Genomic DNA, 25420 nt, shown 5'->3' with positions numbered 1-25420 from the left:
ATGGTCTCAGGTGAGCTTCATAGATCCATCTATGTTAGGGTCCCACACATATTTGCCTGGGCTGGCTCCTTAAGAAAGGAGGGGTCCATTCACAATCTGGATACATGTTCTTCTTGCTACCTTTTGTATTTCCTCTCAGCTACTCATGACCAAATTGATATGAAATGTCAGTGACCAGATTTCTATGACTAAAACAAATGTTTCCCTTTCTCTCTAGGATAAGGTGGTGGGGGTAGACCTGAGATTCCTCACAGCAAATCCTCTTCAACTGCTCAAATAGATGGGCCCCGGTCACCTCATTTCCTTTGTAAGTGACACTAATTTCCATCTCCCATACTTCACCAGTAAAATTTAAGATTATGTAAACCCTTGCCTAGTGATGACCCCAAACTGAGAGGAAGATGTGAGAGGCAAATTAGTTTTCTAAGCATCAGAGAAGGAGGCCGAAACAAAGTTTTAAAAATTATAAGAATACAGGCAGCAGTCCTTCTGCCCACCTGTGGCTATGCAGGTACTTCTTGTCACCAGCTCTCTCCCTCTGCAGGGCAGCAGCTTCCTGCCTGCCCTTGATCTGCACCTGCCAGGACTTCTCTTCACTGACCTCCCTCAGCAGAGGCAGCTCCGTCAAGGCCGCCCGGCTGCAACCATGCAGGCCTCTCTCAACCAACCTGTCCCTTTCGGGTGCTTGTATATGCACCCTGCCTGCTTGTATATGCAAGTGCCTTTTACTCTTCTATCCCTTTCCCTAATAGACCTGTTCTTTAAATATAAAAAAAAAAAACAAAATTGAAAGAATATATAGCTTTAACCTTAAAGAAAAGCTGCAAGAAAATTACAATAATGCCCATATCCTTCACCCTGCAAGTTAACATTTTGGTATATTCGTTCTTACACTTGTGCGGTATACACACATACATTAATCAGTTGGAATAAATTGCAGACACCATGTCCATTGACCTCTAAATTCTTTTGTGTGTATTTCTTAAGAGTAAGGAGATAACCATAGTACAAATATAAAAATCAGGAAATTTAACATTGCTGAATTATTATTGTGTAATCTACAGTACAGACTCAAACTTGTCCAAGTGACGTTCATCCTAAGAATTTCTTTTCCCATTCAGGATCGAATGCAAGAGCACACGTTTCTCTTAGTTGTCATGTTTCTTTAGATGCCTCTAACCAGGATGAGGCCCTCCATGTCCTTCATCTTTCATGGCATGGCCATTTTTTACGAGTCCATACAATCTGATTATTGGTTTATAATTTCCGTCAGTTCGGAATTTCCTCATTAGATTCAGTTTGTTTGATTTAAGGTAGATTTGTCCACAGGGGCTACTGCCCTCTGGAATTCTGAACTTGAGAAGAACAAATCATTCCATGGAAGGATACATTATTTTAAAGACTTTGGAGCCTAACTTTTAAAATAACTGTATTAGATTCCCAGGGGTGCCATAACACAGAACCATAGACTGGGTGGCTTAGAATAACAGAAATTTGTTATCTTACAGCTCTGGAGGCCAGAAATCCAAAATCCAGGCATGAGCTGGGCTCTGCTCCCTCAAAGTCTCAAGGGCGGGATCTGTCCCTGGCCTTTCTCCCGGGCCCAGATAACTTCAATCGCTTGGATCGTGGATGCCATCTTCTTGTGTCTGTGTGTCTGGTTACCCATTTGCACAGCTGTCTCTATGTCAAATTTCCCCATTTTATAAAGACACTAGTCATATTAGAGATTAGGTCACCTTTGTGATCTCATTTTAACTTGATTACCTCTATAAAGACCCCATTTCTAAATAAGGTCACATTCTGAGCTACTTGCGGGTTAGGCATTCAACATACTATTTTCAGGACTAGCCAACCAGTACCAATAACCAAGCAAGAAAAACGCTTTCCTCTTTTTCAGATGAACAAACTGTACCCGTGCTGGATAGTATTGAATGGGAAGGATTTAGAGCCACTACTGAGAAAATTAGCATTATCTCCACCCCGATTGCCAGCAGGACAAGAATCTTGACTGGCACAGATAGGACAGCAACCTATTTTTCACAGACACATTTGCCTCTGCTTTCTTTGGCCTGAAAAAAATACAGGAAACTAAAGGAAAGGAACCAGATTTTTAAAGTTCCTTCTTCATGCCAGGAGCACCTTCAGAGGCTTTAAGCCATACATCTATTTTTTTTTTTTAATTTATGTATACAAGAACGGGGGTACAGGCCAGAGGTGTGAGAGGGTGAGAGGATTCACCAGAGACAGAGTGGGGAGCAGAACAGGCAGACTGACGGAAATACACTGCTGAGGGGAGCAGCGGGTGAGACAGGAGAGGTCTGCCCTGCCATGTGGGTGTCTCCCTGGCTGGATGGGATCGAACCCACACTACAGAGGCTGCGGATAGCTTCATAGCGCTGCGCTCAACCCGCTGCGCCACCAGGGAAGTTTAGTACATATATCTTGAGCTAAGCTGTGGGTATGCTCTCTGAGGCTCCAACTCAGAAATTCTTCAAAGGAAAATTTCCTCCTAAATCCCCAGAATCACTCCTCTGAGACTGCAAGGGGTTAAATCTCAGAAGAGGACAAACTGAAGAGCTTAAACTAGTTAGCCAGGATGAACAATGTGACTAACTCATTTCTTACCAGTGTTAAGGAAAGAATGTTCTGGGGTTTTTCTCCTCATAGGAATAGGTTCTATTCAAAATCAGTAATTCTTATTTCCTTTTTACTCACAATTATTTATTTTCTTTCCTCTACTTGTGCTGGAGCCATGTTCTCCAAATGTTCCAAACCTTTGCACTCTTTTCTTTACCATCTTTTTTAGACCCATGATCCACCATCTAAACAACCCAATTTCTCCTTTGTCTGGTTACTCATTTGCTCGGCAAATAACTGTCGCAGAGAGGAATAGGCGTTGTACCTGCCCTCCAAGACACGGACTGATGGGCAGGACAAGCACAGCACAGAATCTGTGCAGTGAGGACTGAAGGTGCTTCTCCTCCCCATGCACCAACACTTCCCTTGTCCAGGCCACTTTTTTCACTGCTCTTTGGTGGAGAGACTAGCACCAAAGTCCAAATGGCAAATAACCCTTACTGATTTAAGAGAGCGGGTGAGTGAAGGGTATCAAGATAAGCATATTTCCAGCCTTCCGCGGGAGGCTCACACAAGCAAAGTCCTCTGGTCTTATTTTCCAACTTAGTTCCCAGTGCATAGGCCAAGATATTAGGCCTTTCACACAGGAGTATTGCCCTGTCTGAATTTAATCTAACTTTATTTCATGATCCAATCCCTTCTCAAGGGTAGAGGTCAGGTGGGAATACCAAAACACAGGCACACATGTATATTTACATACATATAATTGAACCAGTGAGGACAGAAAGGAATTGCAAGCTCAAAAAGGGAGCAGTGAAGCCTCCCAGGAGCTAAGAGCTCTGTGAGAGGCCTAGAACAAGAGCAGGGATCTTCTCTTCAACTAATATCCCTCAGCCCCAAAGAAGGTAAAGGAAAGAGAGGCCATTTTTATGCCACAGAACTCTGCTGAGCACATCATTTAAGTATTTGAGGTTAAGACAGAGGTGGGCAGGAAGCAAAAGTCTAAGGGAAGACAAAGCTTGTCTTCTAATTAACATATTACTTGAAAATCTCTGGGACTCTGACATTTCTACTAAAGATTCCAGGCTTTTGGCAATGATTTTCAGATAGCACAGTTAACTTAGAGCCTGATTATTAGTAGTCAGTCATGGCCAGGGGACTACAAAACTCCATACAGAACTTTCCCTTAGGATTTGTCCTGAGAAGAGTAAACTGTATCCTCAGGAAGATTCAGGCCTGTGACACATGCAGGCAGCCTCTGCCTCCCTCCTCAGCACAGACTCAGAAGTTCCTCTCTCTTACCCCCTCTTGCCAGGCCCTGCCTCATTAACTCCTGTATAGCCTCCCATCTGTCTTCACAGGCTACTTTCTCTCTCTGGGGTCCGACATTGGTCCTCAACCCTTCTACCCAGGGGCCCGTGTTATAAGCATCTTGAATTTTTCATGAGAGCACCTGGACTCTGTTACACGTGTGACAGGTTAATTAATGTCTATTTCTCCCACAAAGCCATAAGCTCTGAAGCCAGAGTTCATGCTATTTTGCTCATCAGTGTGCTCCTCAACTAATTGCCAAGGAACATATGACAGCACAGGGGCTTCGGGGTGTTTTCATAATACCTATGTGAATGCTGAGGTAAGAGATGTTTGAAAGGCAATGTTCCTGGGGGTGTGTGTGCATGTTTTCTGATATGGACAGCCTCTTTTGTGTTTCCCTGAAAAGTAGCTTTGTTCACCATGGGTTTCTTCTCTACCTCTGTCTATTGTTTTGAATTAGGGTCCCAACAATACAAGATGCAGCTATCATTAGCAGCTACCCCAGAAATGTTCTAAGTAAAAATTAAGAGTCTTCCTACCCTTCCTTGAGAACAGAGCTTAGGGTCCAGAAAGGAAAATCAGAGAAGTAAAAAGTGCTACAATGCTGTAGAACAGCCATGAGGGGGACAAAGAAGGGGCTCTTATCCAAGCTTTGGGGGCATCTGGAATATTTATGTCCAAGGAGAGTTTTACACTAACTTCTAAAGAAGAGGGAAGAGGTAAATGAGGGAAATGGAGTAGGTGTGGGATAGAGAATTGAGGGGAATAATTGAAAAGCCCCAGAGGCGAGCATGTGTCTAGAGCTCAAGGTGGGGAACTGCAAAACACTCAAGATGTACATAGGCAACAGGTAAGTCTGGAGGGACAGCTGCCAGAAGATTTATCTTGAAGTCTATGGAGAGTCTATACAGGGTTTTATTAGGAGAGTGACCCCAACATTTTTGTCTTTTAGAAAGATCTTTAGGTTTTACAGTGTCTGAGCCCGAGGTACCAGAGGTGAGGGCTAGAACTGATTTCTCTTCACTACACCCCTTCTCTCTGGAAGGAGAGAGCCAAGTTTCCAAATCAAGCCAAAGTGGTAGGCAGATGGTGGGCCAGTTGGAGTAGATGCGGAGCTCTGTGTTTATTGTAAGGATATAAATGTTTAGGGTTTTTTGTTTATTGAGCTTGTGAGAGGAGCACTATAGTAAGTGGTTAACAGAATTCACACTAAGTTATCAGCTGATGAGCTTGGGGATAGTTTGACCTGTTTTCTCATCTGAAAAGAAAATTAGTAATTACAAACTTCTCAGAGGATATATATGCACAGGGTCAGTATAAACATTAAATGAAATAATACAAGTTCTGAATAGTTCTTCTCATAAAGTCAATATGCCCCCCATTTCATAGATGAAGCTTTTGATTCACTTTACACATGATGAAATTGAGGCTCAGAAGGGTTAAAGGACTTTCCCCAGGTCCTACAACCACTAAGTAATGGAGCCAGGACATGTGTTAACCCAATCTCTCCCTTAATTTGGAAAAATTCCATCTGGCCCATTTATTTGAGATGCATATGGGGGCAACAGAATCTATTTTGCACTAACCGCTTTGAGCAGGTTGTAGATAATTTTGGTCAGTTCTGGAAAAGTGTGTAAGTTGGGACACTTGGATTCAAGTACCAAAGTACTTGGATTTTACTGCCAAAGTAAAAATCAACACGACACTATAGGATATAGCAAAGGTTCATGGAACCGGAGGGAAGGAAGACAGCCATCTCAGGAAAGGATGCGAACACAAGTACCATTCTCAAAATTCACCTTCCATTTCAGCTTTTCTCTGTGCATCTGCTTCATCCTATATCTTCTCCCTGGAACCTGTTCTCTCTTTTTTCATAATCTCCATGATAGAATATATAGCCATGAATAGCTTGCGAGTTTCTATGTTGCAATCTACCCATTTAGTCTCTGCTTTTATTTCAAATTCCCAAGGACAGTTCTGTCCTAACTTGGAATCATCAGCTATGCCCGTAAGAGAAGGCCACACACCACACGCACAACTGCAGGGAGGATAGATACCCTTTTGGGTGACACCCGCTCCCCACAAAAGCCAGGAACCTGGGGTAAGCTGTATGACAATTTGACAGATGTGCTTTCAAGGAATAAAATCAATTATGAGTCAAGATTTTAATCACCCTACTGCACAATCCAATTTTGCTGATACATCTATTTCCTCCTCCATAGACTATGGATCCTATCATTCCTCAGTCTGGAATAAAATCATTTACCTTTTGGCATAGGAGGAAAATGGAATGATAATCAGGTGCATATATAAACCACCCTGAGGTGATTTGCTCAATTTCGTAAAGAATTCCAAGAAAAGTAAATCTCAGTCACCAGCACTTCACAATTTGTTTGCCATGCCAAAAAATTCCTCTTCACAACAAATTCCTTCTGCTGCAGTTTATATCTATTTCCTTTCTCAGACTTCATGGAGGGGTACACAGCTGAACAAAATTTGCTTTAAAGGGATTACCACTTAAAAAATGCCGACTAGGGCCTCCCGGTGGCGCAGCAGGTTGAGCGCCACACTTGAAGCTGTCTGCAGCCTCTGCAGCTCGGGTTCAATTCCTGGCCGGCCAGGGAGATTCCCACATGGTGTGGCCGACCTGCTCCCCTCAGCAGTGTCTTTGGTCTGTCTGCCTACCCTGCTCCCCACTCTTTTCTGGTGAACTCTCTCACCCTCCCGTGCCCCTGACCTGTACCCCAGCTCTTGTATAAATACACAGATCTTTTTTTTAAAAAAAAAAATCCATATTTGGTTAGAGAATATCAAAGCCCCCACGTGGAAAAGTGGTTTATAGTTCATCACTGGGGATCTCCCTTACTTTTCTGGAAGCCATACATTTGAAAGGAAATGTTTGTCATATTTTATCTAGCATTTCTAAAATTTTTCATCCTGCCAGATGTCACAAACAGGAGTCCATCATATGTATTTGAAACTAACACCATGCCTGTTTACAGCACACTGGTCAAGAAGAGTGGGGTCTTTTATGTGAATCGCATCGTTCTCTGTCCCACCCCCAATTATTAAAATGATAAAAGAGCCTCATTTTTTTTTTTTTTAACCTATGCTTCAGGCATCCAAGGGCAAGGGATTCAAGAGGCATTCACAGAATCCACTTCAGGAATGGATCTGAGAATATGAATCCCACTGCTGCAACCATTCCTTAAATGCTAAAGCAGGAAGTACTTTTTACCCAAGGTAAAAAAGCAAAACATTCACTCTCTACTAAATTGCAAATATTACTTTAATTCTTCCTAAATTATATCTAACATAGTCATGAGATCAACATTATCCCTTGTATAGGAAAATGTAAATATTAATGATCGGCAGTTTTTGTCTAGACCGCTGTGCATCTTACAGAGGTTAAAACTGAACACAGTATTCTAGTCTGGACCGATCGTGAGGGGCTAGGGTGGACAGTGGGGCAAGGGATTCAATCAAGGAATTCTGAAGCGTTCACAGAATCCACTTCAAAAAGAGTTGCTAAGCCTCAGAGCAGCGAAGCTGCCTTGGATCTGGAAAGTTATCCAGCAGCTACTCTATCGCTCTGAGGTCCCCGTGGTCTCCCACCTGAGCAGGTGCTATACTCTTTGCAGGCCAGATTCCTTAGACATGTAGATTCCACTATTGGTTCTGCTTACCTGTGGTTTAGGTTCAATGTATTGCCTTCTCCCAAGTCAGAACCTCTCAATTAACTGCCTCAAGCCCCACCCTCAGTTCTACCATCAATGATTGGTCCAGGGAAGGGAGGTCGATGGAGTCCTGTGGAGAGAGAAGTGCAGAATGGTATTTTTCTTTTGCGCAATGGACAAAACACAATGAGAGTGGTGATTGCAAGGAAGTTTTCCTTACACCTCTTCCCATGATCCCTTATGAATTAGAACACTTCTATAATGATACTATTTCTTGTCATGCCAGATTTTCATAATCATTTAATTAAAAAAAAAATCCACTCGTCATTTAGAAAATGTTTCAAAATACCCAAATGTCTATAGCAGGATCTCATTACAAGTGAGTAAATTACTTACATTCATATGTACATATATAAATTTGATTTCAAAATTACTTGAGGTGAGGGCCTCCTCGGTGGTGCAGTGGGTTGAGTGCAGTGCTGTGAAGCTGTCCACAGCCTCTGCGGCACGGTGGTTCAATTCTTGTCCGGCCAGGGAGATTCCTACATGGTGCGGCACACCAGACCTCTCCTGTCGCACCCGCTGCTCCCCTCAGCAGTTTATTTCGGACCCTCTGCCTGTTCTGGTCCCCGTTCTGTCTTTGGTGAGTCCTCTCACCCTCCCGCACCTCTGGCCTGTACCACAATTCTTTTACAAAAATAAATCTTAAAAAAAAAAAATCAATTTTGAAAAAAAAATTACTTGAGGTGTAGCTATGACTTGTCAATAAATTTCAGTGGAGTTAAATGTTTTGTCAAGTTTTTGAGTGTAAGTGTTGTACATTGCTCTTCTTTTTTTTTTTTTTTTCGTCTACTCATTCCTCTGAACTACTTACCTTCTTCATTTATCCCTCCCTCTACTTACCTGGCTGGTTCAAGTCTACCAGACTGGGGCCACTGTAGAAGACTTCAGTTCTCCTACATGTCATAATGAAGGTATACTACCATAGCAAATGAGATAAGCTAGTATTTGGTGATATTTGGGGAGGATTTTTCTCTAAAACAGCTCTTTCAATATTTCACCATATTTTTTTCTTCAAAAATAAACATTGTTCATAATTTACAGGTAACATCTGAATTTTGCAAAAACTGTATTTAAGATCTCCTGAATAAACAAACTCTTTTACCAATTGGATATTCTTACAAATTATTCATGCCAAAAATGCTGTAACAAGAGCATAGTACAACTAGGTCCTATCTCAAAATACTTCTTAAATTGAGATGAGTGTTTAGTAGAATTTTTGAGGGTTTTAAATATAAAATGGTTCATACCTATTTGTAAACATGTTTACATATAGTGATCTGGAAGGCAATAAAAAAAATTAAAAACATTGTTTCAACTTTTTAAAAGGTATTTAATAAAAATATTTTCAATACTTTCAGTTGAGCACCAAAAAAATCCCAAACTTCCTGAAAATCTGAGCTATGGCTTAAACAAAAAAACTCTCCCTTATCTTTATGGATATTCCTTATCAGGATCCTGAAACCCTCCCAACTACTAAAAAGTATGCTAAATGGTTGCTTCTTCCTTCCTGCCAGAGGAAACAGAAGGGAAAAAAATTTAAGATACTTTACTACTCTGGGTAGATTAGGTAAAATCTTGAATCTTTTCAAAATGTTAATTAGACTCAGGGTGAGTCCTGAGCTTTTGTCTCCCAAAAAACTGCTTGAAAACTTGGGAGATAGGAAGGTACCCTGGAGAAGTCATCCTGGGTGTGCAGGACTTCCTAGTAAGAAGGGGCAACAGAGAATTGTTTTGTGCAGTCATGACTAACGTTTAATTTGTAAATTAGTCAATTTGAAAAATTTTAAAACACATCTCCTTTTTAAAGCTTACATTAGAAAGGAGATACAAGTAAGCTGCATCTAGAAAAGAACCTAAAAAATTCAGCAACACTGTCTTCAAATGGGGGGTAGCAGGAAGAACCCAAGGAAGTAAAAAAAAGAAGTTGGCATTGATCATATGGTTCTCATAGGTAAAACGTTATAGAACTGGGTTAAAATTATAATGGAAGTTTAGATCTAAAAAGGAATTTACAGGTCTAAGTCAAGTCCCTCAAGGATAAGGGATTTGAGGTCTGTTTATTTATTTATCAACAAACATTTACTGCGTGCCTAATACTCAGTGGTGGAAATACAACAATAAATAAGACAATACATGGTCCAATGTGAGAAAGTAACTTGCCAAAGCCACAAAGCAAGTTAGCAGCTACACAAATGCTCTTTGCACTGAACCCTATATTGTCTAATAGTATGCAATCATTTCTGCACCTGTAAGCACACTGAGCATTTGATGAAGGTTCTATGCAAAAATAAGATTCTCATGTTGATACAACTGATAAAACATTCTGTAATATAAGGGACACAAATATAGATAGATACATAATATTCAGATATTAGTATCTATAAAATAACCACACAGTTTCTTTATTCACAAATGAAATGGTAATTTCCTTGGCAGTGCTAATTTCTGGGTCACAGGGCATTTCAAGTGCAAACTGTGACAATTTGAATTTAAAAAATTTTCAACATGGTCTCTGGTCAGATGATTCTTACTTTCTTTCTCCTGTGAAATTCACCTTTCTTTCACTCAACTAATATTCTAGTATTTTAGTTATTATAATAAATAAGCTTATTTTAAAAGACCTAGTTCCACCGTTAACCAGTTTACCCACCTTAATCATTCATAGCTTAACCACTTTAGTAACATTATATATTACTAAATATATAAATATATATTTAGTAAATATATGTAACAACTATATATTTGAAAATGAAAAATGACACCAACTATAAATAGAGTGGAACCAATCAATCCTTTTCACATTGTTTTTTGCTGGCTTAAGATATTAAGAAAGCAATAGGGGAGTTTAACACAGGAGAGGATAGAAGGTCTCTACTAGAAGCAATAAGATAGCCTCAGAGTTCTCTAATTAAAACTACCCCCCCAAAAAGTGTGAATTTTTTATAACTCTTTGAAATAAAAAGTTTTGATATACTCCTGATTGAAAAGTAGTAGTCTTTGTATGCAACTCTAAGACTCAATGACTGGAGGGATGAGAGGATCTAACAACTACTTGTACTGAACTACCAGTGTTACACTGTGGAACTCTATGGTGAATTTGCAGCCTCTAGAAGGCTCTCCTACTGTTGTACTTTTCCCTGGCTATTCACTCCCTGTTATTACTTGTGTTTCCTCCCTAAATAATAAGCTCTATGAGGACAGACACAGGATATTATCTAGCTCTATACCGTACCTTGAATAATGACACATGGCAGGTACTCAATAATAAATACCACAGATGATAGCCAGATGGTATACTCTAAAACTAACTATAATAACAAAATTAAAACTAAAAGTTAAAACTCAGGAGCATGTCGTTAAACCTCAAATGTCAGGGCATCATAAACGGCAGGGCAGGGCTAAGAGCTATGAAAGGTCTGGTAATACAGAAATCCAAGGTACATACCACTGTAAAAATATCAACTACTTCTTTTAAACAGGAAGTCAATCTCAAGATTCAGATAATGAAAGAGAAGAAAGCTGTAAGGAATAAAATAAATAAAAAGAATGACAAGATAATTTTATCTCTGAATTAAGACTTATTTTAATATACATAATGTATAGTACTTCATATAATTTATTAATGTCATTTTCTATAGGACACTGTAATTAATTCAGTGACATCAATATTGACCTCATACAGACAAAGGATGAGAGCTGGGTTTTCTTGTGCACCAAGTACAAAACATGTGCTAAAGCGTTACCACACACAACAGTTAATAAGAGATCAACTTTAAGGATGACTCGAGTTTACAGTAGTTGCTTCACACGATTTTCCTCAAGACGTGGGCATCACCCAGTGTTGCTGTTTGTGCAAATGCCACCTCTGGATCACCCGACTACCTCCTTTTGCCAGCCCCGCTTTTGCCGGTTTTACTACTGCCACTGCTGGACTTGCCGGATGACTTGGAAGAGAAGAGTCTTGTCATGAACTCAGAAACATCAGGCAACTCATGGTTGGAGTTAAGCATATTCATTGACTGCTCCATCTCCTGTAGGGAGACAAAGCAGAGTGAGGCAAGAGGCACGGGGTTCTTCCAGTCTTTTAAAAACTAACATTTGTATCAAGGAAGAAGAAAAGAAGGAGAACAAGTAAAACAGTAATTATTCTGAACAATGATATACTCGACAGCACTTCAGACACTGTTTCCCTTTTTTTGATCTTTGGTGAATATTCAATAAATGCTTGCCTACGGTTTGATCCAGCTTTTTTTTTTTTTTTTTTCATAAAGGGCATCTACTCTGAAAATGGACACAGGTAATCACATCCGTGCCATCTTATTTTATGTTTCCTGATTAAAATGTTTTCTTATTGTTATAATGAGTCTTTTTTTAAACTCATGCTTTCTTTGGATGCATATATACAGATGATCAATCTTTTGTTCTACACTGAAGGTATCAGAACATCTGGAAGGTAAGTGCAGTATTTCTGGACTTGGTTCCTAACGTCCTTAGTAGTAAATCTGTGACTGCAGTAGGGCTTGGGCAACCTCAATTATAGCATCTAAAGCAAGCAACACAAAAGTTACACAAGTCCCTGAAGGACAGGATAAGGATTTGGAACTTTATTTTGAGGTTTTGTCCTCCATTTTATTGAGCCAAAAACCTATAAACTTTTGACGTTAATGTAGTATATGCTTCATTTAAATTTTATGTGACATTCTAAAAGTGAACTTAAAATTGTATTGTGACATGAAAAAAAATAGAAAATCTACTATTTGAAAATAAGCATCTTTAGGGTATTGGCTTGGGCTTCCTCCCCAAAGGTGGAATTCATTCCTGAGCTTTCAAGGAGACAGTGTTCTACAAATAAGACCAGGAAAAGAAACATAAACATAAACCAAATATGTTAACATGCTCTCACAATCAAGAATTAAATATATCTAGTAACAGGTCCTGAGTCCCTGAAAAAATATATCAACTGTCTTTGAATCTGTTTAGTTCTGAAGCTCTTGAATGAACAACTTTTTATACTGCTTACTATGTTCCAAAGCAATTTGCAAAGAAGAAATTTTTAATGCAGCTTTAGATGTTTCCTTCCATAGATACCAGAGACAGTTAACTGGCTCAACAGATAAAGGAACTGCATACAATATATACTTTCTTACCAAAATTGAAGAAAAGACACCAAAATTTAGCATTAAAACATTTTGAAATATCATAAAACCTTCATTTTTCCAGGAACCTTTGTCTGCCATTCCATCTTGGAATACTTTCTTTTTTTTCTCTCTCATCTTGGAATACTTTCTACCAAAGTTAATCACCTACTGCCTCAGCAAATGTATTTATTCCTTTCATATAGGTCTTATTTTCCCACTTAAAATACACACATACTCTCTCTTTCTCTCTCTCTCTTTCTCTCTCTCTCTCTCTCTCATTCTCTCCCTCCCAATGACAAAAAGAGCATTTTATAAATATGAGCTATTTCCTATATTTAACCAGACCATGAATTTGTTGATGACAAGGATGACATATAATTCATTTGTGTACCAAAAAAATTAGTTAATAAGTGTATTTTCAGCAATGAATAATATACCAAACATCAATATATTAAACACAATGGGAAAATTTGGAACTCAGAAGATATCTGTTGATGGTTTGGGGGTAAAAGAATAGACAATTGGTAAAAAAAAAAAAACAACCCTGAGGCCTCCCTGGTGGTGCAGGGGTTGAAGTCAGCGCTACCACACTATCGCGGCCACTGCAGCACAACTTTGATCCCCGGCCAGGGAGCTACCCACCTGGCGCAGCATACCTCTTCTGTCTCACCCACTGCTCCCCTCAGCAGTGTATTTCAGTAGCAGTGTATTTCAGTGTTCTGCTCCCCACTCTGTCTCTGGTCAATCCTCTCAATGCCCCCCAGCAGCTCTGATCTATACCCCAGTTCTTGTATGCAAAAATAAAAATAAATCTTTGGGAAAAAAAAACACCCTGAAGATTTAATATGGAAGCCATTATTAAAAACAAACTAAGTGATAGCACTAAATTTATTTTTTTTTAAGTAAGATCGATATAGTATCCTTTTTTAAAAAAAAAGATTTATTTATGCATACAAGAACTGGGGCACAGGCCAGAGGTGCAGGGAGTGAGAGGATGCACCAGAGACAGAGTGGGGAACAGAACAGGCAGACTGACTGAAATACACTGCTGAGGGGAGGAGCGGGTGAGACAGGAGAGGTCTGCTGTGCCAGGTGGGTAGCTCTCTAGCTGGCCAGGGATCGAACTCATGCTGCAGAGGCTGCGGACAGCTTCACAGTGATAGCACTAAATTTAAAGCATCCCACTTGGCAACTCTGCCCACATTCCCAAAGCAGAACAGTTTGTGGTACAGAGTTTCAAAGTCACTATTCTATTTTTCTCCCTCGGTCTACCATGCAAATGTGTATCCTGAAGAGTTTTGTAAAACGGATTATGAGAAGCTGTTTTGCAAAATATTTGGATTAGCTGTTTCAGAAAAATTATTCATTTCACCTATTTTTATCAAGAGGAAGAAAGAAGCTAGTAGTAAATAGAAAGTTTTGGCTATATGAAGAGACCCAAGTCTTTCTGAGGCAGAAACAATTGAATCTATCTGGTGCAATGGAAGCAACTAATTAATAGCCAGAAACACAATACTTTATTAACACAACCTCCAGATAAATTTGATTGAGAATTGAGATGAAGCTGAAAAAACCCAAGCCGTGCAGCCACAATGGATGGACCGCACAACAGACTATTTTAAAATACCCACAGATGGCGGCCACCTTACCCGTCTCATGTCAGGATCACTTGTGTTGACCACTTTGGGCAGAAGCACAAATATCAGTAACGGAAGGACCATCATCATAACCTATAGAAGAAGAATTCAGAAAATGTTTTTTCTCACTTAACACTGTAACAACATCTGTACATAACAATCAGTGATGAAACTAAATGTCCAAATGTTGTATATAGAATATTGTATATAGACTGAAACCTCACTACTACAAACCATCCCTGTTGATAGCAGCCTTGCTTCTCAGTGTCTGACTCCTACAGTGCACAAGATCTTTATCTATGCATGTCTGGACACAGCTTGCATCAGATTTGTGTCACCTACTATTTTGCAGACTTTACAGTCTCATTAAACACAAGAAGTCTGCAAAAGGAACTGTCTATTCACTTTCTCCAGTCTGTAGTCGGCATTGGTACTGGTGTTTCTGATGGCCAGCTGGCTGCTCTTTCCAGAAGACCCTGGTTCTTGCAGAAAACATTGCATTGTCTCTTTATCATTAATGTACATCCTCTAGAGCCTACAAATAGTACTACAGACTATTATAGCAGATCAGTTTTTAAAAATGATTCAAAAGCTTCTAGCACTGGATATACTACCACGGAATTTAAAAAAATGAGAACATGGAAGATATTTGGAGTTTCATTGCTGATTTCCCTTTCCTGACCCCACCCCATTCACTCTACTCTCCTGCTTCTTTATGCCTGACAACAGATTCTAGGAACTAATTTATTCCTCTTTAGAGGAGTATAGGCCCCACACATTCCTGTGATCTAAAGAGTGATCTAAAGAGTTATCAGCAGGGAATATCATCAAAACATACACAACTCTAAGACAATTCAACTTTCAAAAGCAAAAAAAAAAAAAGGTCAATTTGTTTCTAAAGAAAGTTCTACTAGTGTTTTTGAAAAGTACAATAGGAGAAATTCTTTTTTATGATCAAATGTTTTAAAATTCAAAAACTCCTTCTATTGCACATTTCTTTTCATTATGTATTCCCAAAGTTACTATTTTTCTGAAATTCACGAACTATTCACAATTCTCCTTTCATCCAAGAATATAACCTCAGCTTTCATTCTTTCCAAGCAGTCAAAAAGAATATTAGAAATTAGTAAAGATACTTTCTTGTAGCCTGATACATACCATTGGATTCATCAGGAAGTCTGTCCAGCCCCATGATTCTCTTTTAATAAAGTAAGAAGGAGGGCCTGAAGATTTCATTTGGAGAGGATAGGGCAGTCTGACCACTTCTGATGTTTTGATATAATTCACATATCTTGCTCTGACAAAGCAATGTGAAAAAAGCATCAGTAATTCTATTAGAATATTACTAATTAAAAGAATTGCTTAGAATTTATTAGTAATGACTTACAGTTATCTCTAGCTTGGGAAAAATGCTCTGACTTCTAAACTTTGATCCTGAAAAATCTGATCAAAGTAGGTTTACCTGTATATGTCTGAACTATTGAACAAATGTAGAGAAAGAATACTAGGCTTGGAACCTAAAGACCTAGTTTCTAGCCATAGTTCTGTTATTACCAACGCCTGAGGAGTTAGACAAGTTCTTAATATCTCTGGTTATATCAAAAGTTCTTTTAGAATTCTCACTCTGAAGCTCTTTGATGATTATAAATATTAAAAAATGCTGTGGGTTTTTTTTTTATTGTCTGAGACATGCATTACTGGATTTACCCAATTTTCAAGACTATTTTACAGGAAAATCCTATGATTTTAGAATCATTGTCTTGCAACAATGCCAACAGCAATACTGCATTTTCATCAGATGCCATTAATTTTAATCAAAACTTTCGTCCATGTTCACACATATTCCAATTTACTCTTTGAACACTGCTTCTCCTATTTTTCTCTAACATTTCCTTCTGGAACTAGGAAACAAGTATTAGATATTTTCATTCTTTACTCCGCATCTTGTTAAATTCTCAATTTCAGTGTCCATTCCTTTATCTGTATTCTAGGTAGCTTTTTTTCTGATCTATCTTCCAGTTCATCAGACATCAATTGCTTAATGTATCCACTGAGTTTTGTATTCCAATACCTATATTTGTTGTAGAAGTTCTATTTTATTATTTTTTCGAAGAGCTTGGTCAATTTTGGTAGTATCTTACTTCTTGTGGCCACAAGTCATCTATTTGTTTAATCATTTTAAATATACTTTATAGGGCCTCCACTGGTGGCACAGCGGTTGAGCGCTGGGCTGAGAAGCTGCCCGCAGCCTCTGCAGCGCCGGTTCAATCCCCGGCCGCAGGGCGAGGTTCCCACATGGCGACAGACCTCTCCTGTTGCCCGCTGCTCCCCTCAGCAGTATATTTCGTCAGTCTGCCTGTTCTGCTCTCTGCTCTGGCTCTGGTGAATTCTCTCACCCTCCTGCGCTACTGACTGTACCCAGTGCTTGTATAAATAAATAAATAAATAAATAAATCTTTTAAAAATTAAAAATAAATAAAAATAAATATACTTTATAAATTATTTGCGTCTATATTTAATAATTCTGCTATCCAAAGTTCTTTGAAGTCTGATTCATCTGTTGACTAATGTGCACTGTTTTCTTGCATAGTTTATAAGTTAAATAGACTTTACTCATCTGTGGGTCTGAACACAGAGTATCTCCCGCTCAAGAAGGTATGCATTTGTCTCTCAAAGGAGTCAGGATCATGACCAGGGATCACCTTATAAACTGATCAGCTTGGAAATTTCTGGATCATACAGGAAGTGTTAAGTTCGTACTCTAAATTTCAATGAGGGTAACACTGTGACTCTCAGTTTTTAGAGATTTCCCCACCAAAAGCCAGGGCCAGATTGGGAGTCTGGTGCCAAAGGTCAAGGGAAAATCAATTCTTAGATCTAATTCTGACTTCAAGCAAGTTCAAGTTTGCCTCCTACCTGCACATTGCCAGTAAAATCTAAGTCTTTTGGCTAGAGAATATCAAAACCACCAGGTGGGAAAGTATTTATAGTTTATCCACTGGGGCTCTCCCTTGCTTTTCTGGAGCCATATATTTGAAAGGAAATGCTTGTCATATTTTAGCCAGCATGTTTAAGATTTTTCATTTTGCCAAATGTCACAAAGAGGAGCCCCATTGTGTATTTGAAACTAACACCATGACTGCTTACAAAACACTGGTCAAGAATATTGGGGTCTTTTATGTGAATTCCACATTGTTCTCAATTCTGTCCCACCCTCAATTATTAAAATGATAAGATCCTCATTTTTTTTACCGATGCTTCAGGCATCCAATCATCAGGAATGGATCTGAGAATATGCATTCCACTACTGCAACCACACCTTAAATGCTAAAGCAGGAAGAACTTTTTATTTATTTATTTTTTTTAAATCTTTTTTTTTTTTTTTTTTGATAGAGGCATGCTTTATTTATTTGTTTGTTTGTTTTTTGTTTATACATGCACTGGGTACAGTCAGAAGCGCGGGAGGGTGAGAGAATTCACCAGAGCCAGAGCGGGGAGCAGAGCAGACAGAAGGACCGAAGTACACTGTTGAGGGGAGCAGCGGGCGGCAGGAGAGGTCTGCGCGCCATGTGGGACCCTCCTCCAGTGGCCGGGGAGCAGCCGGGGATCGAACCGGCACCGCAGAGGCCGCGGGCAGCTTCGCAACCCAGCGCTCAACCGCTGCGCCACCGGGGAGGCCCAGGAAGAACTTTTTAACCCAGGTAAAAATGCAAATAAAACTTTATGTTTAAAAAACATTTCTAGGGGCCTCCCCGGTGGCGCAGCGGTTGAGCGCTGGGTTGAGAAGCTGCCCGCGGCCTCTGTGGCGCCGGTTCAATCCCCGGCTGCTCCCCGGCCACCGGAGGAGGGTCCCACATGGTGCGCAGACCTCTCCTGCCACCCGCTGCTCCCCTCAGCAGTGTACTTCGGTCCTTCTGCCTGCTCTGCTCCCCGCTCTGGCTCTGGTGAATTCTCTCACCCTCCCGCGCTTCTGACTGTACCCAGTGCATGTATAAACAAAACAAACAAACCAGCAAACAAATAAATAAAGCATGCCTCTATAAAAAAAAAAAAAAAAAAAAAAAAAAATGTTAAAAACATTTCTATTTGCTTGGATTGTTTTATTCAAAATTCAGAGTAAAAATAAAAGCATGGTTTTTAATATACAAGTATCCCCTTTTAACAGCTCTCATTCCCTCCATTATTCAGTTAATTTAATATTAAAAAATTTTCAAATCTACATAAAACACATGTATTAATCTACATATCCCTCTCTCCAAACTTAAAATTCTCAAATACACAAAAAATTATGATAAATACTTAAGGTTTAGATTTAACATACTAGAATTTTAGTTCTATATATTTAAAAATTCTTTATTTCCCTGAAATACATGAGAAAAGTCACTATCTTATGAGCATCATCTACCTTGAAATAATCCATGTATTCCATCAAAAAAATTTAAATTAAATACATACTTGTATGCTATTGCCTTCAACTCAAGCTTCACTCTTGCTATAAATAGCAAGAAAGAGGATGAAAATTTGGGCAAAAGAGAATGCTTTAATATGATGACTTTTTTTACCCTACCCCTCTTAACATAATGATAAAACTTTAAAAAGATAAGGAAATTAATTTCTCGATAATGTATTTTTAGTGTCATCATGGTGTTGGTTTCATAACACTATCAAGAATTTCCATTGCCATAAAATAACTTTCTCTGGTCACTGTATATGTTGAAAGAGGAGAGAAAAGCCCTACCTACCCATCAGTTGGGCTTGGTTATAGACATAATGGCAAATCCACCAGTGGAACAGTGTGCAGCTGATACAGAGGATAAGACAGCTGTATGTGTGACTCATTCATTTGAATTAGGTACATTTATACGCTACACTTCAGAAAAAAAATTCATATCAAGAAAACAAGATGGCAAAGAAAGGAAAACATTTTAGGAGAAACACTAACGCAAATGTAAACATCATGGTACTAACTGAACATATTTCTATTACCTCAGTTCAATCAACCTAAATGTGCTTGGCACATACCAAAAAGGCTGGTGATAAAATACAGTTCCTCCAACACCAAAATGATTTTGACCTTTGCATAGCAAGGGCTTTAGCACAGCAACCCAGGAGTAACTTCGTGATGCTCAGAGAGGCATTATCACTTAAAACTGTTTTGGATTTGTCAATTACACCCCTATGAAGTTAGACAACTATTAAGTTGCTTCATATACTAACTGGTCAGAACAGACTGAAGAGAGCAGTACTGGTATGAAACTAAAAACAGAAGGGACTGAAACAGAAGGCTGATCTGAACAGTGATTCTACATAATTGATTCCAAAACAATTGGGTTTGTGATATCCCATATTCATAGCCCAGATTAGTCCAAAATTCTTCTCATCTCAATTTAAAAGCATATGCTCTCTATTTAAAATTCTAAATTTTTCCCCTAGTTTGTCAACCTCTAATAATGTAAGCTTTACTCTTCTTTTTACTACCATGAGTCTCACTTTGAGATTAACTCCACAATGTAATCTATTGTTTTTCCAAGAAATATTAAATATCCATTGTCCACTAAATATTACAGACAGGAAGAACTATAGAAATTTCTAGATCAATCTACAATCAAATAGGTACAACGAGGTATTATCAAACCATAACAATGAAAAACAAATGAAGAATAATTCCAACTTAGAAAAGTTAAATTATTTTCAATCTTAAAAATCACATTGCAATAATAACTTTCACAATGCTTTTGTCCCCACAGTAAGTAATCTTACTTCTTCTCTATATAATAATATTACAGCTTTAAAACAAACATCAGGCCAGAACAGGAGGAAGCTCAACTTTATAATATTACCAATGTTCAGACTAAAACAATTAAAATATTTAAGGATGCTTTAAATATTTTAAGGAATGTCTGTGGTTTTATTAAATTTTTAAACCTTAACTATATATTCTAAAAGAAATAGATGATGAAGTTTGCATTCGCCTAACCTTTGGTGAAAATTAAATCTGGTGCTCTCACCTCATTTTTCCTTTTGAAGTGATATCCACTCGGACAGGATCAAACCTGTAAGCTGGAGATATAACTTCCACTACATAAGATCCAGAAGGTATATCATGAACCACAAAACTCCCATCTGTCCTGGAAAAATGAAAATAATATTTAGTCTTTTCTGACCAACAGTTTTTTCCTTTTCCAAAATTTTTTTTTCAAATAAGAACTGGAGTGTAGGTAGAGGTGCAAGGGGTGAGAGATTCACCAGAGACAGAGTGGGGAGCAGAACAAGTGGATTTACTGAAATACACTGCGAAGGGAAGCAGTTCGCGCCACAGAAGAGATCTGCTGTGCCATATGCAGGTTAGCTTCCAGGCAGGGGATCTAACACAGGCCCTGGCTATGACAGCGCTGAGATTTAACCCCTAGGCCACCAGGGAGGCTTGATTCTTTTCTTAGGTTTTAAATCACTTTAATTTATAAGTTGACTTCCCCCAAGATGATATTCACAGCATTTAGCAAAAAACATACAAACCCAAAACTGACAAGAGTTGTCCCACACTTCAGCCTCCATAATTACACTGAATGGGTTCTGAAAATACCCCACAGCACTCCACAGTAGCAGAGAAAATTGACATAAACAGTTCTTTTTTGCTCCTTCAAGTTGGATAGAGATAACAAGAAATAGTAGGTCCTATTCTGAAGCTATATCTTCATTCAGGGGCAACTGTCAATACACATTACCACTACAAAATTAGGGTTCCAAATTTGCCAATCCCCTTCAACAATTTCTTAGTAAAAAGTAGCTTTTAAAACTAGCTTTAATTTGCATTTTGCTGCTTTTCTTTTTTTAACCAAAAGGTACTGTTTGTTCCACTGGTACAAATAGCTCCCATATACTTTGGTTACTTCTTTTTGGATATGTACCAGTTTAAAACGTTCAAGTAGTTAAAACTTCATCCACCCATTCCTGATTGGAGTCTTCTAAACTTTCTACACTTAAACCATCCCATCAAGGGTTGATCATTTCATGTTCACAGATCAAAACTGATTTGTTTTGATAATGAAAACTGCCATTCTAAGGAAAAAGAAGTTTGTTGCAGGAAAATAATAGTTCTAAAAGGATCAACTTTATCAGAGAATTTCCAGAATCACAATATATTAAAATGCTTAAGTCATTAGGTTTTTTTCACAAGGGAATAACTGATCCTGCCACATCCACAATATTGAATAAAAAAGTATTCTTGCTATTTCAAGTACACACAAAAGCAGAATTGAAGGGTAAACATCAAGCTAACTTATTCCTGGGCTGAATGCCTTCCATTTGCCCTTTAGATCTGCCCTCCACCCTTTGTCCTCTCTGCAGACTGGAGAAAAAGAGGAAAATGTCTGTAGCCTATTTTCCCCTGGCTCTCCCTTAGAGGCCACCTCTAACTGCCAGTGTCAAGGAATACAGCTCCTCCCAAGGCAGTCCTTTCTTCCCTTCCAGGTTCTAGTAACCTTCACTTCCCCCTCCTCCCTTCAGCACAGTGGCAGTGAGAGCTTGGAGGCTGCAAGCTCTAGGGTAATGCACAATTTAGTTATTTCCTATACCATGACTACACTGTTGAATTCTTTCATTAAACTTCTTGAATCAGTCTAATTTGGGTATGTCTTCTGCTTCTAATGGGACTCTAACTGAATGAATTTCAAAACATCTTTTTAGGTTCAGAAAAAAAATTAAACTAATGACTGTGTAAGGCATGTACTAGCAGAAATGCCTAAAGAAAAAGCAAATATAATTTTCACCCTAAGGTATTTTACTTTAGAAAGATAACATTTTATAGTAAAAATTTTAAATATGGCTTTAAAAATGTATTCTGCAATATGTAGGCCTTGCTGATATCTGATTTGAAGGCATTTTTAAGATAAATGGTGAGACATGGACAGGTTATTAGATATGTGTCATTATTATTTATTTTGTTGACTCAATAATGATATTGTGGTTTTTCTTAAAGCACTTATCTTTCAGAGATACTAAAATGTTTTTACATTGTAAAATTTTACATTATACAAGTGAAATTTTACATTATACAAGTGAAATCACATTTAAATATTCCAGAAAAAAAATTAAGTGCATACATGAGACAAAACAATACATTGTGAATCAAATAAATAAAATAACAAAGGGTTCACTAAGCTATTTTGTTTATTTAGGTGCGTACCTGTAATTTCCCATAATAAAATTTTCCAAAAATATATATAGTACATAATATTACTATGTCAAAAATTGAAAATGATCTGTACGCCCCCAGGGAACTGACGAAATAAATTATGATTTACATAAACAGTGAAGAGGATGAGAAGTGATATGGCAGTCCTCAGTTGAAGCTCCATTAGTCATATGTCAAGCCACCTCCAATAAGCATAAATATAAGTCAAAATTGCATGTAGTTAGACATAACAGGTACAGGACAAATTATCCTCTTCCAACAAGTTTTCTACCATAAGTTCTTCATACCAATTCTTAATCTTTCTACATACAAACAGCAGAACATAAAATGTCACCAGGAGCTACTCACAAAACATTAAGTGAAAAAAAGCAGGTTATAAAGTACTATATACTATACATTTTACTACTAGAAACAGATCATGACTCATAAAAAGCTGGGAACGATGCAATAAAATGGTAAGGGTTGTTATTTCTACTTTGTCGTTTATGCTTTCTTCAATAAACACATTACATATATAAAATCTTAAGAACAGAGCTTTTTAAAACAACTGCAGAAGAAAAAAACACAGGTTAAACGGTCCATTAAGGCCAATTTTCTAAAGTTTAACGACAACTTTACCATTACAAGAACAGTTATGAGGGTAAACCCAAAAGAATGCCTATTGTAAGATTTTTAATGCAAAATAGCATTAAAATAATGGTTACAAGTGCATTATTTATTTATCTGGAGGTTGAAATTCTCATTCAAAGACACCTAGGAGATCTGAATATTTGCAAATCAGATTTAGAATTAAATCCCTACATCTAAGTTGTCTGGTTTTCATACACTTGCTAGTGTACAAACTCACGAGAATACTTTTTTCAGCTCTCCATACCACTTTCCAATCAGCGACTGAAAGGTTTAAAACATCGTGTTTGAGCCTAGACCTCTGAAAAGTAGCTGTTGCAAAATCAGAGTGTTAATAAATTCACCACCTCTTTTAATATAGGCTGAAATTTCATTTCTACTAACATCTTAAAACGACAGAAGTGTATAAACAATGCAGAAAAACCCTAGTCTCACGTAAATGCCAGGTGTGATGCTGCAAATCCCTGGATGAATTAGTGCAGAAAAGAACAGCAATCCCACCTTCAGGCAAAAAAGGTGCTTTGATTAGGGACTTGAGGGCCCATTAATTTTAGAAGCAGCAACATTAGCCTCCCAGTCTGTGTCATCACTAGAAGGCCTTTGGGCTTTGAGAATTCCCACTTGCTTAGCATCTTTCTACACGACATCAAGCTACCAAAACACCGACACGAATGTAAAACGCACTCAGATTGCGGAGAAATCAGGGGGAAAAATCAGCACGAGATTAAAAAAAGGGATCCACCTGCCCCTAGAGCCCAAGAGTGTTCGTCCTAATAAAGGGGTCCACCTACCCCTAAAGCCCAAGAGTGTTCGTCCTAATAAAGGGGTCCACCTGCCCCTAGAGCCCAAGAGTGTTCGTCCTAATAAAAGGGTCCACCTGCCCCTAGAGCCCAAGAGTGTTCGTCCTAATAAAGGGGTCCACCTGCCCCTAGAGCCCAAGAGTGTTCGGCCTAATAAAGGGGTCCACCTACCCTTACAGCCCAAGAGTGTTCATCCTAATAAAGGGGTCCACCTGCCCCTAGCGCCCAAGAGTGTTTGTCCTAATAAAGGGCCAAAAAGGAATTAAAGCTAACTGACCCCACTGCCCCCACCCTAAGCGCCCACCTGCCCCCCCTCATTTCTGAGGTCTGAGACCGGGGAGGGGCCCCACTGCTTCCCCACGGTCTCCTCGCACAGACCGGGAGCGGCGCCCACCTTACACCCTCCAGCAGCGGCGCAGCCAGGTCTTGACACTTAGCGCCACTGGGAGGCCAGACGGCCGCCGCCCGAAATCACCCCAAACGCTCCCCCGCAGCCCTGAGGGCGCTCACTTAAGGAAGCCGACGTGCTCTTCTCCGTCCACCAGCACTCGGGCCGCCGAGATCCAGTCCTGGGGCTTCACCCCTGGGACAACCGCACGCCCTTCGATCTTGAAGCGATCTCCAATGCTGACCCCGCTCCCTCCCGACCCCTCGACTGCGGACCCGGGCACCTCTGAGCTCTGGGCATCCCCTGCTAGCAGCAGCAGCAGCAGCAGGACCGGAAAGATGCCCCACGGCGCGGCCGCCATGACAGCAGCTCTCCGCGGTCGGGGCGGCCCCGGAAGTCCGCCCCTTCTCCCAGCGGCTGTCGCCGTCGCCGGCCGCTGGCGTCATCACCGCGAGCCTGGGTCTCGCCGAGCGACGTCAAGGCGGAAGGGAGGGGTCTCGGTGACCCCGCGCGCGAGGCGGAAGTCCTGGCGGGAGCGCGGCGCGGGGGGCGGAAGCCCGCCCTGGGGAGTGTGGGGTGCGGCGGGGCGGGCCGCCCACAAAACGGAAGTGGGGGCCCGTCCGTGTCCGCGGCCGCAGCCGCAGCCGGGGAGCTGCCGGGAGGGGCGGATGGTGAAGCCGGGAGGGACGCGGGTCAGAGGTCGTGTCTGTAAATGAGCCTCCGCCTGCGGGAGAAACAGGTCGAGAAGGCAGCGTTGTTGTTGTTGTTTTTTTTTTTATTTTGAATTATTAGATTTATTTTGTGTCTACAAATATCACATAGTATTATTTAGAATTAGATACTTAGGAACTACTTCAATGGGTCAGATTAATTTTCAGTGGCGCCTGACACTGTGGCTTCTGTCAGCCAAGGGCTGTGTTTTTTGGTCCATTGTGCAGAGGTTGCCCCGAAGCTTCCAAGGTGAAGAGGCTGCCCTCGGAGTGGCCGAAGGGGCTGGCTCTG

At 39.7% G+C, this 25420-nt stretch overlaps 1 protein-coding gene across 1 annotated transcript; it reads right to left on the bottom strand.

Annotated features, from left to right (window-relative positions):
• Positions 1-11196: 11196 nt before the first annotated feature.
• On the bottom strand, positions 11197-24858 carry EMC7 (ER membrane protein complex subunit 7). Its single transcript, XM_037502150.1, has 5 exons — positions 24541-24858; positions 20418-20537; positions 15568-15706; positions 14422-14502; positions 11197-11665 (listed from the first exon to the last, which is right to left on the bottom strand). Exons 1-5 carry the CDS (start codon positions 24777-24779, stop codon positions 11513-11515), a joined length of 732 nt encoding a protein of 243 aa, XP_037358047.1. The 5' UTR covers positions 24780-24858; the 3' UTR covers positions 11197-11512.
• Between the last annotated feature and the right edge of the window lie 562 nt (positions 24859-25420).

The sequence above is a fragment of the Talpa occidentalis genome, unplaced genomic scaffold, assembly GCF_014898055.3.
Source record: "Talpa occidentalis isolate TD23 unplaced genomic scaffold, MPIMG_talOcc4v2.1 talOcc4.11, whole genome shotgun sequence".
NCBI lineage: Eukaryota > Metazoa > Chordata > Mammalia > Eulipotyphla > Talpidae > Talpa > Talpa occidentalis.
Note: the sequence above shows the minus strand (reverse complement) of the source record. Positions and strands in the feature narration are given on the sequence as shown.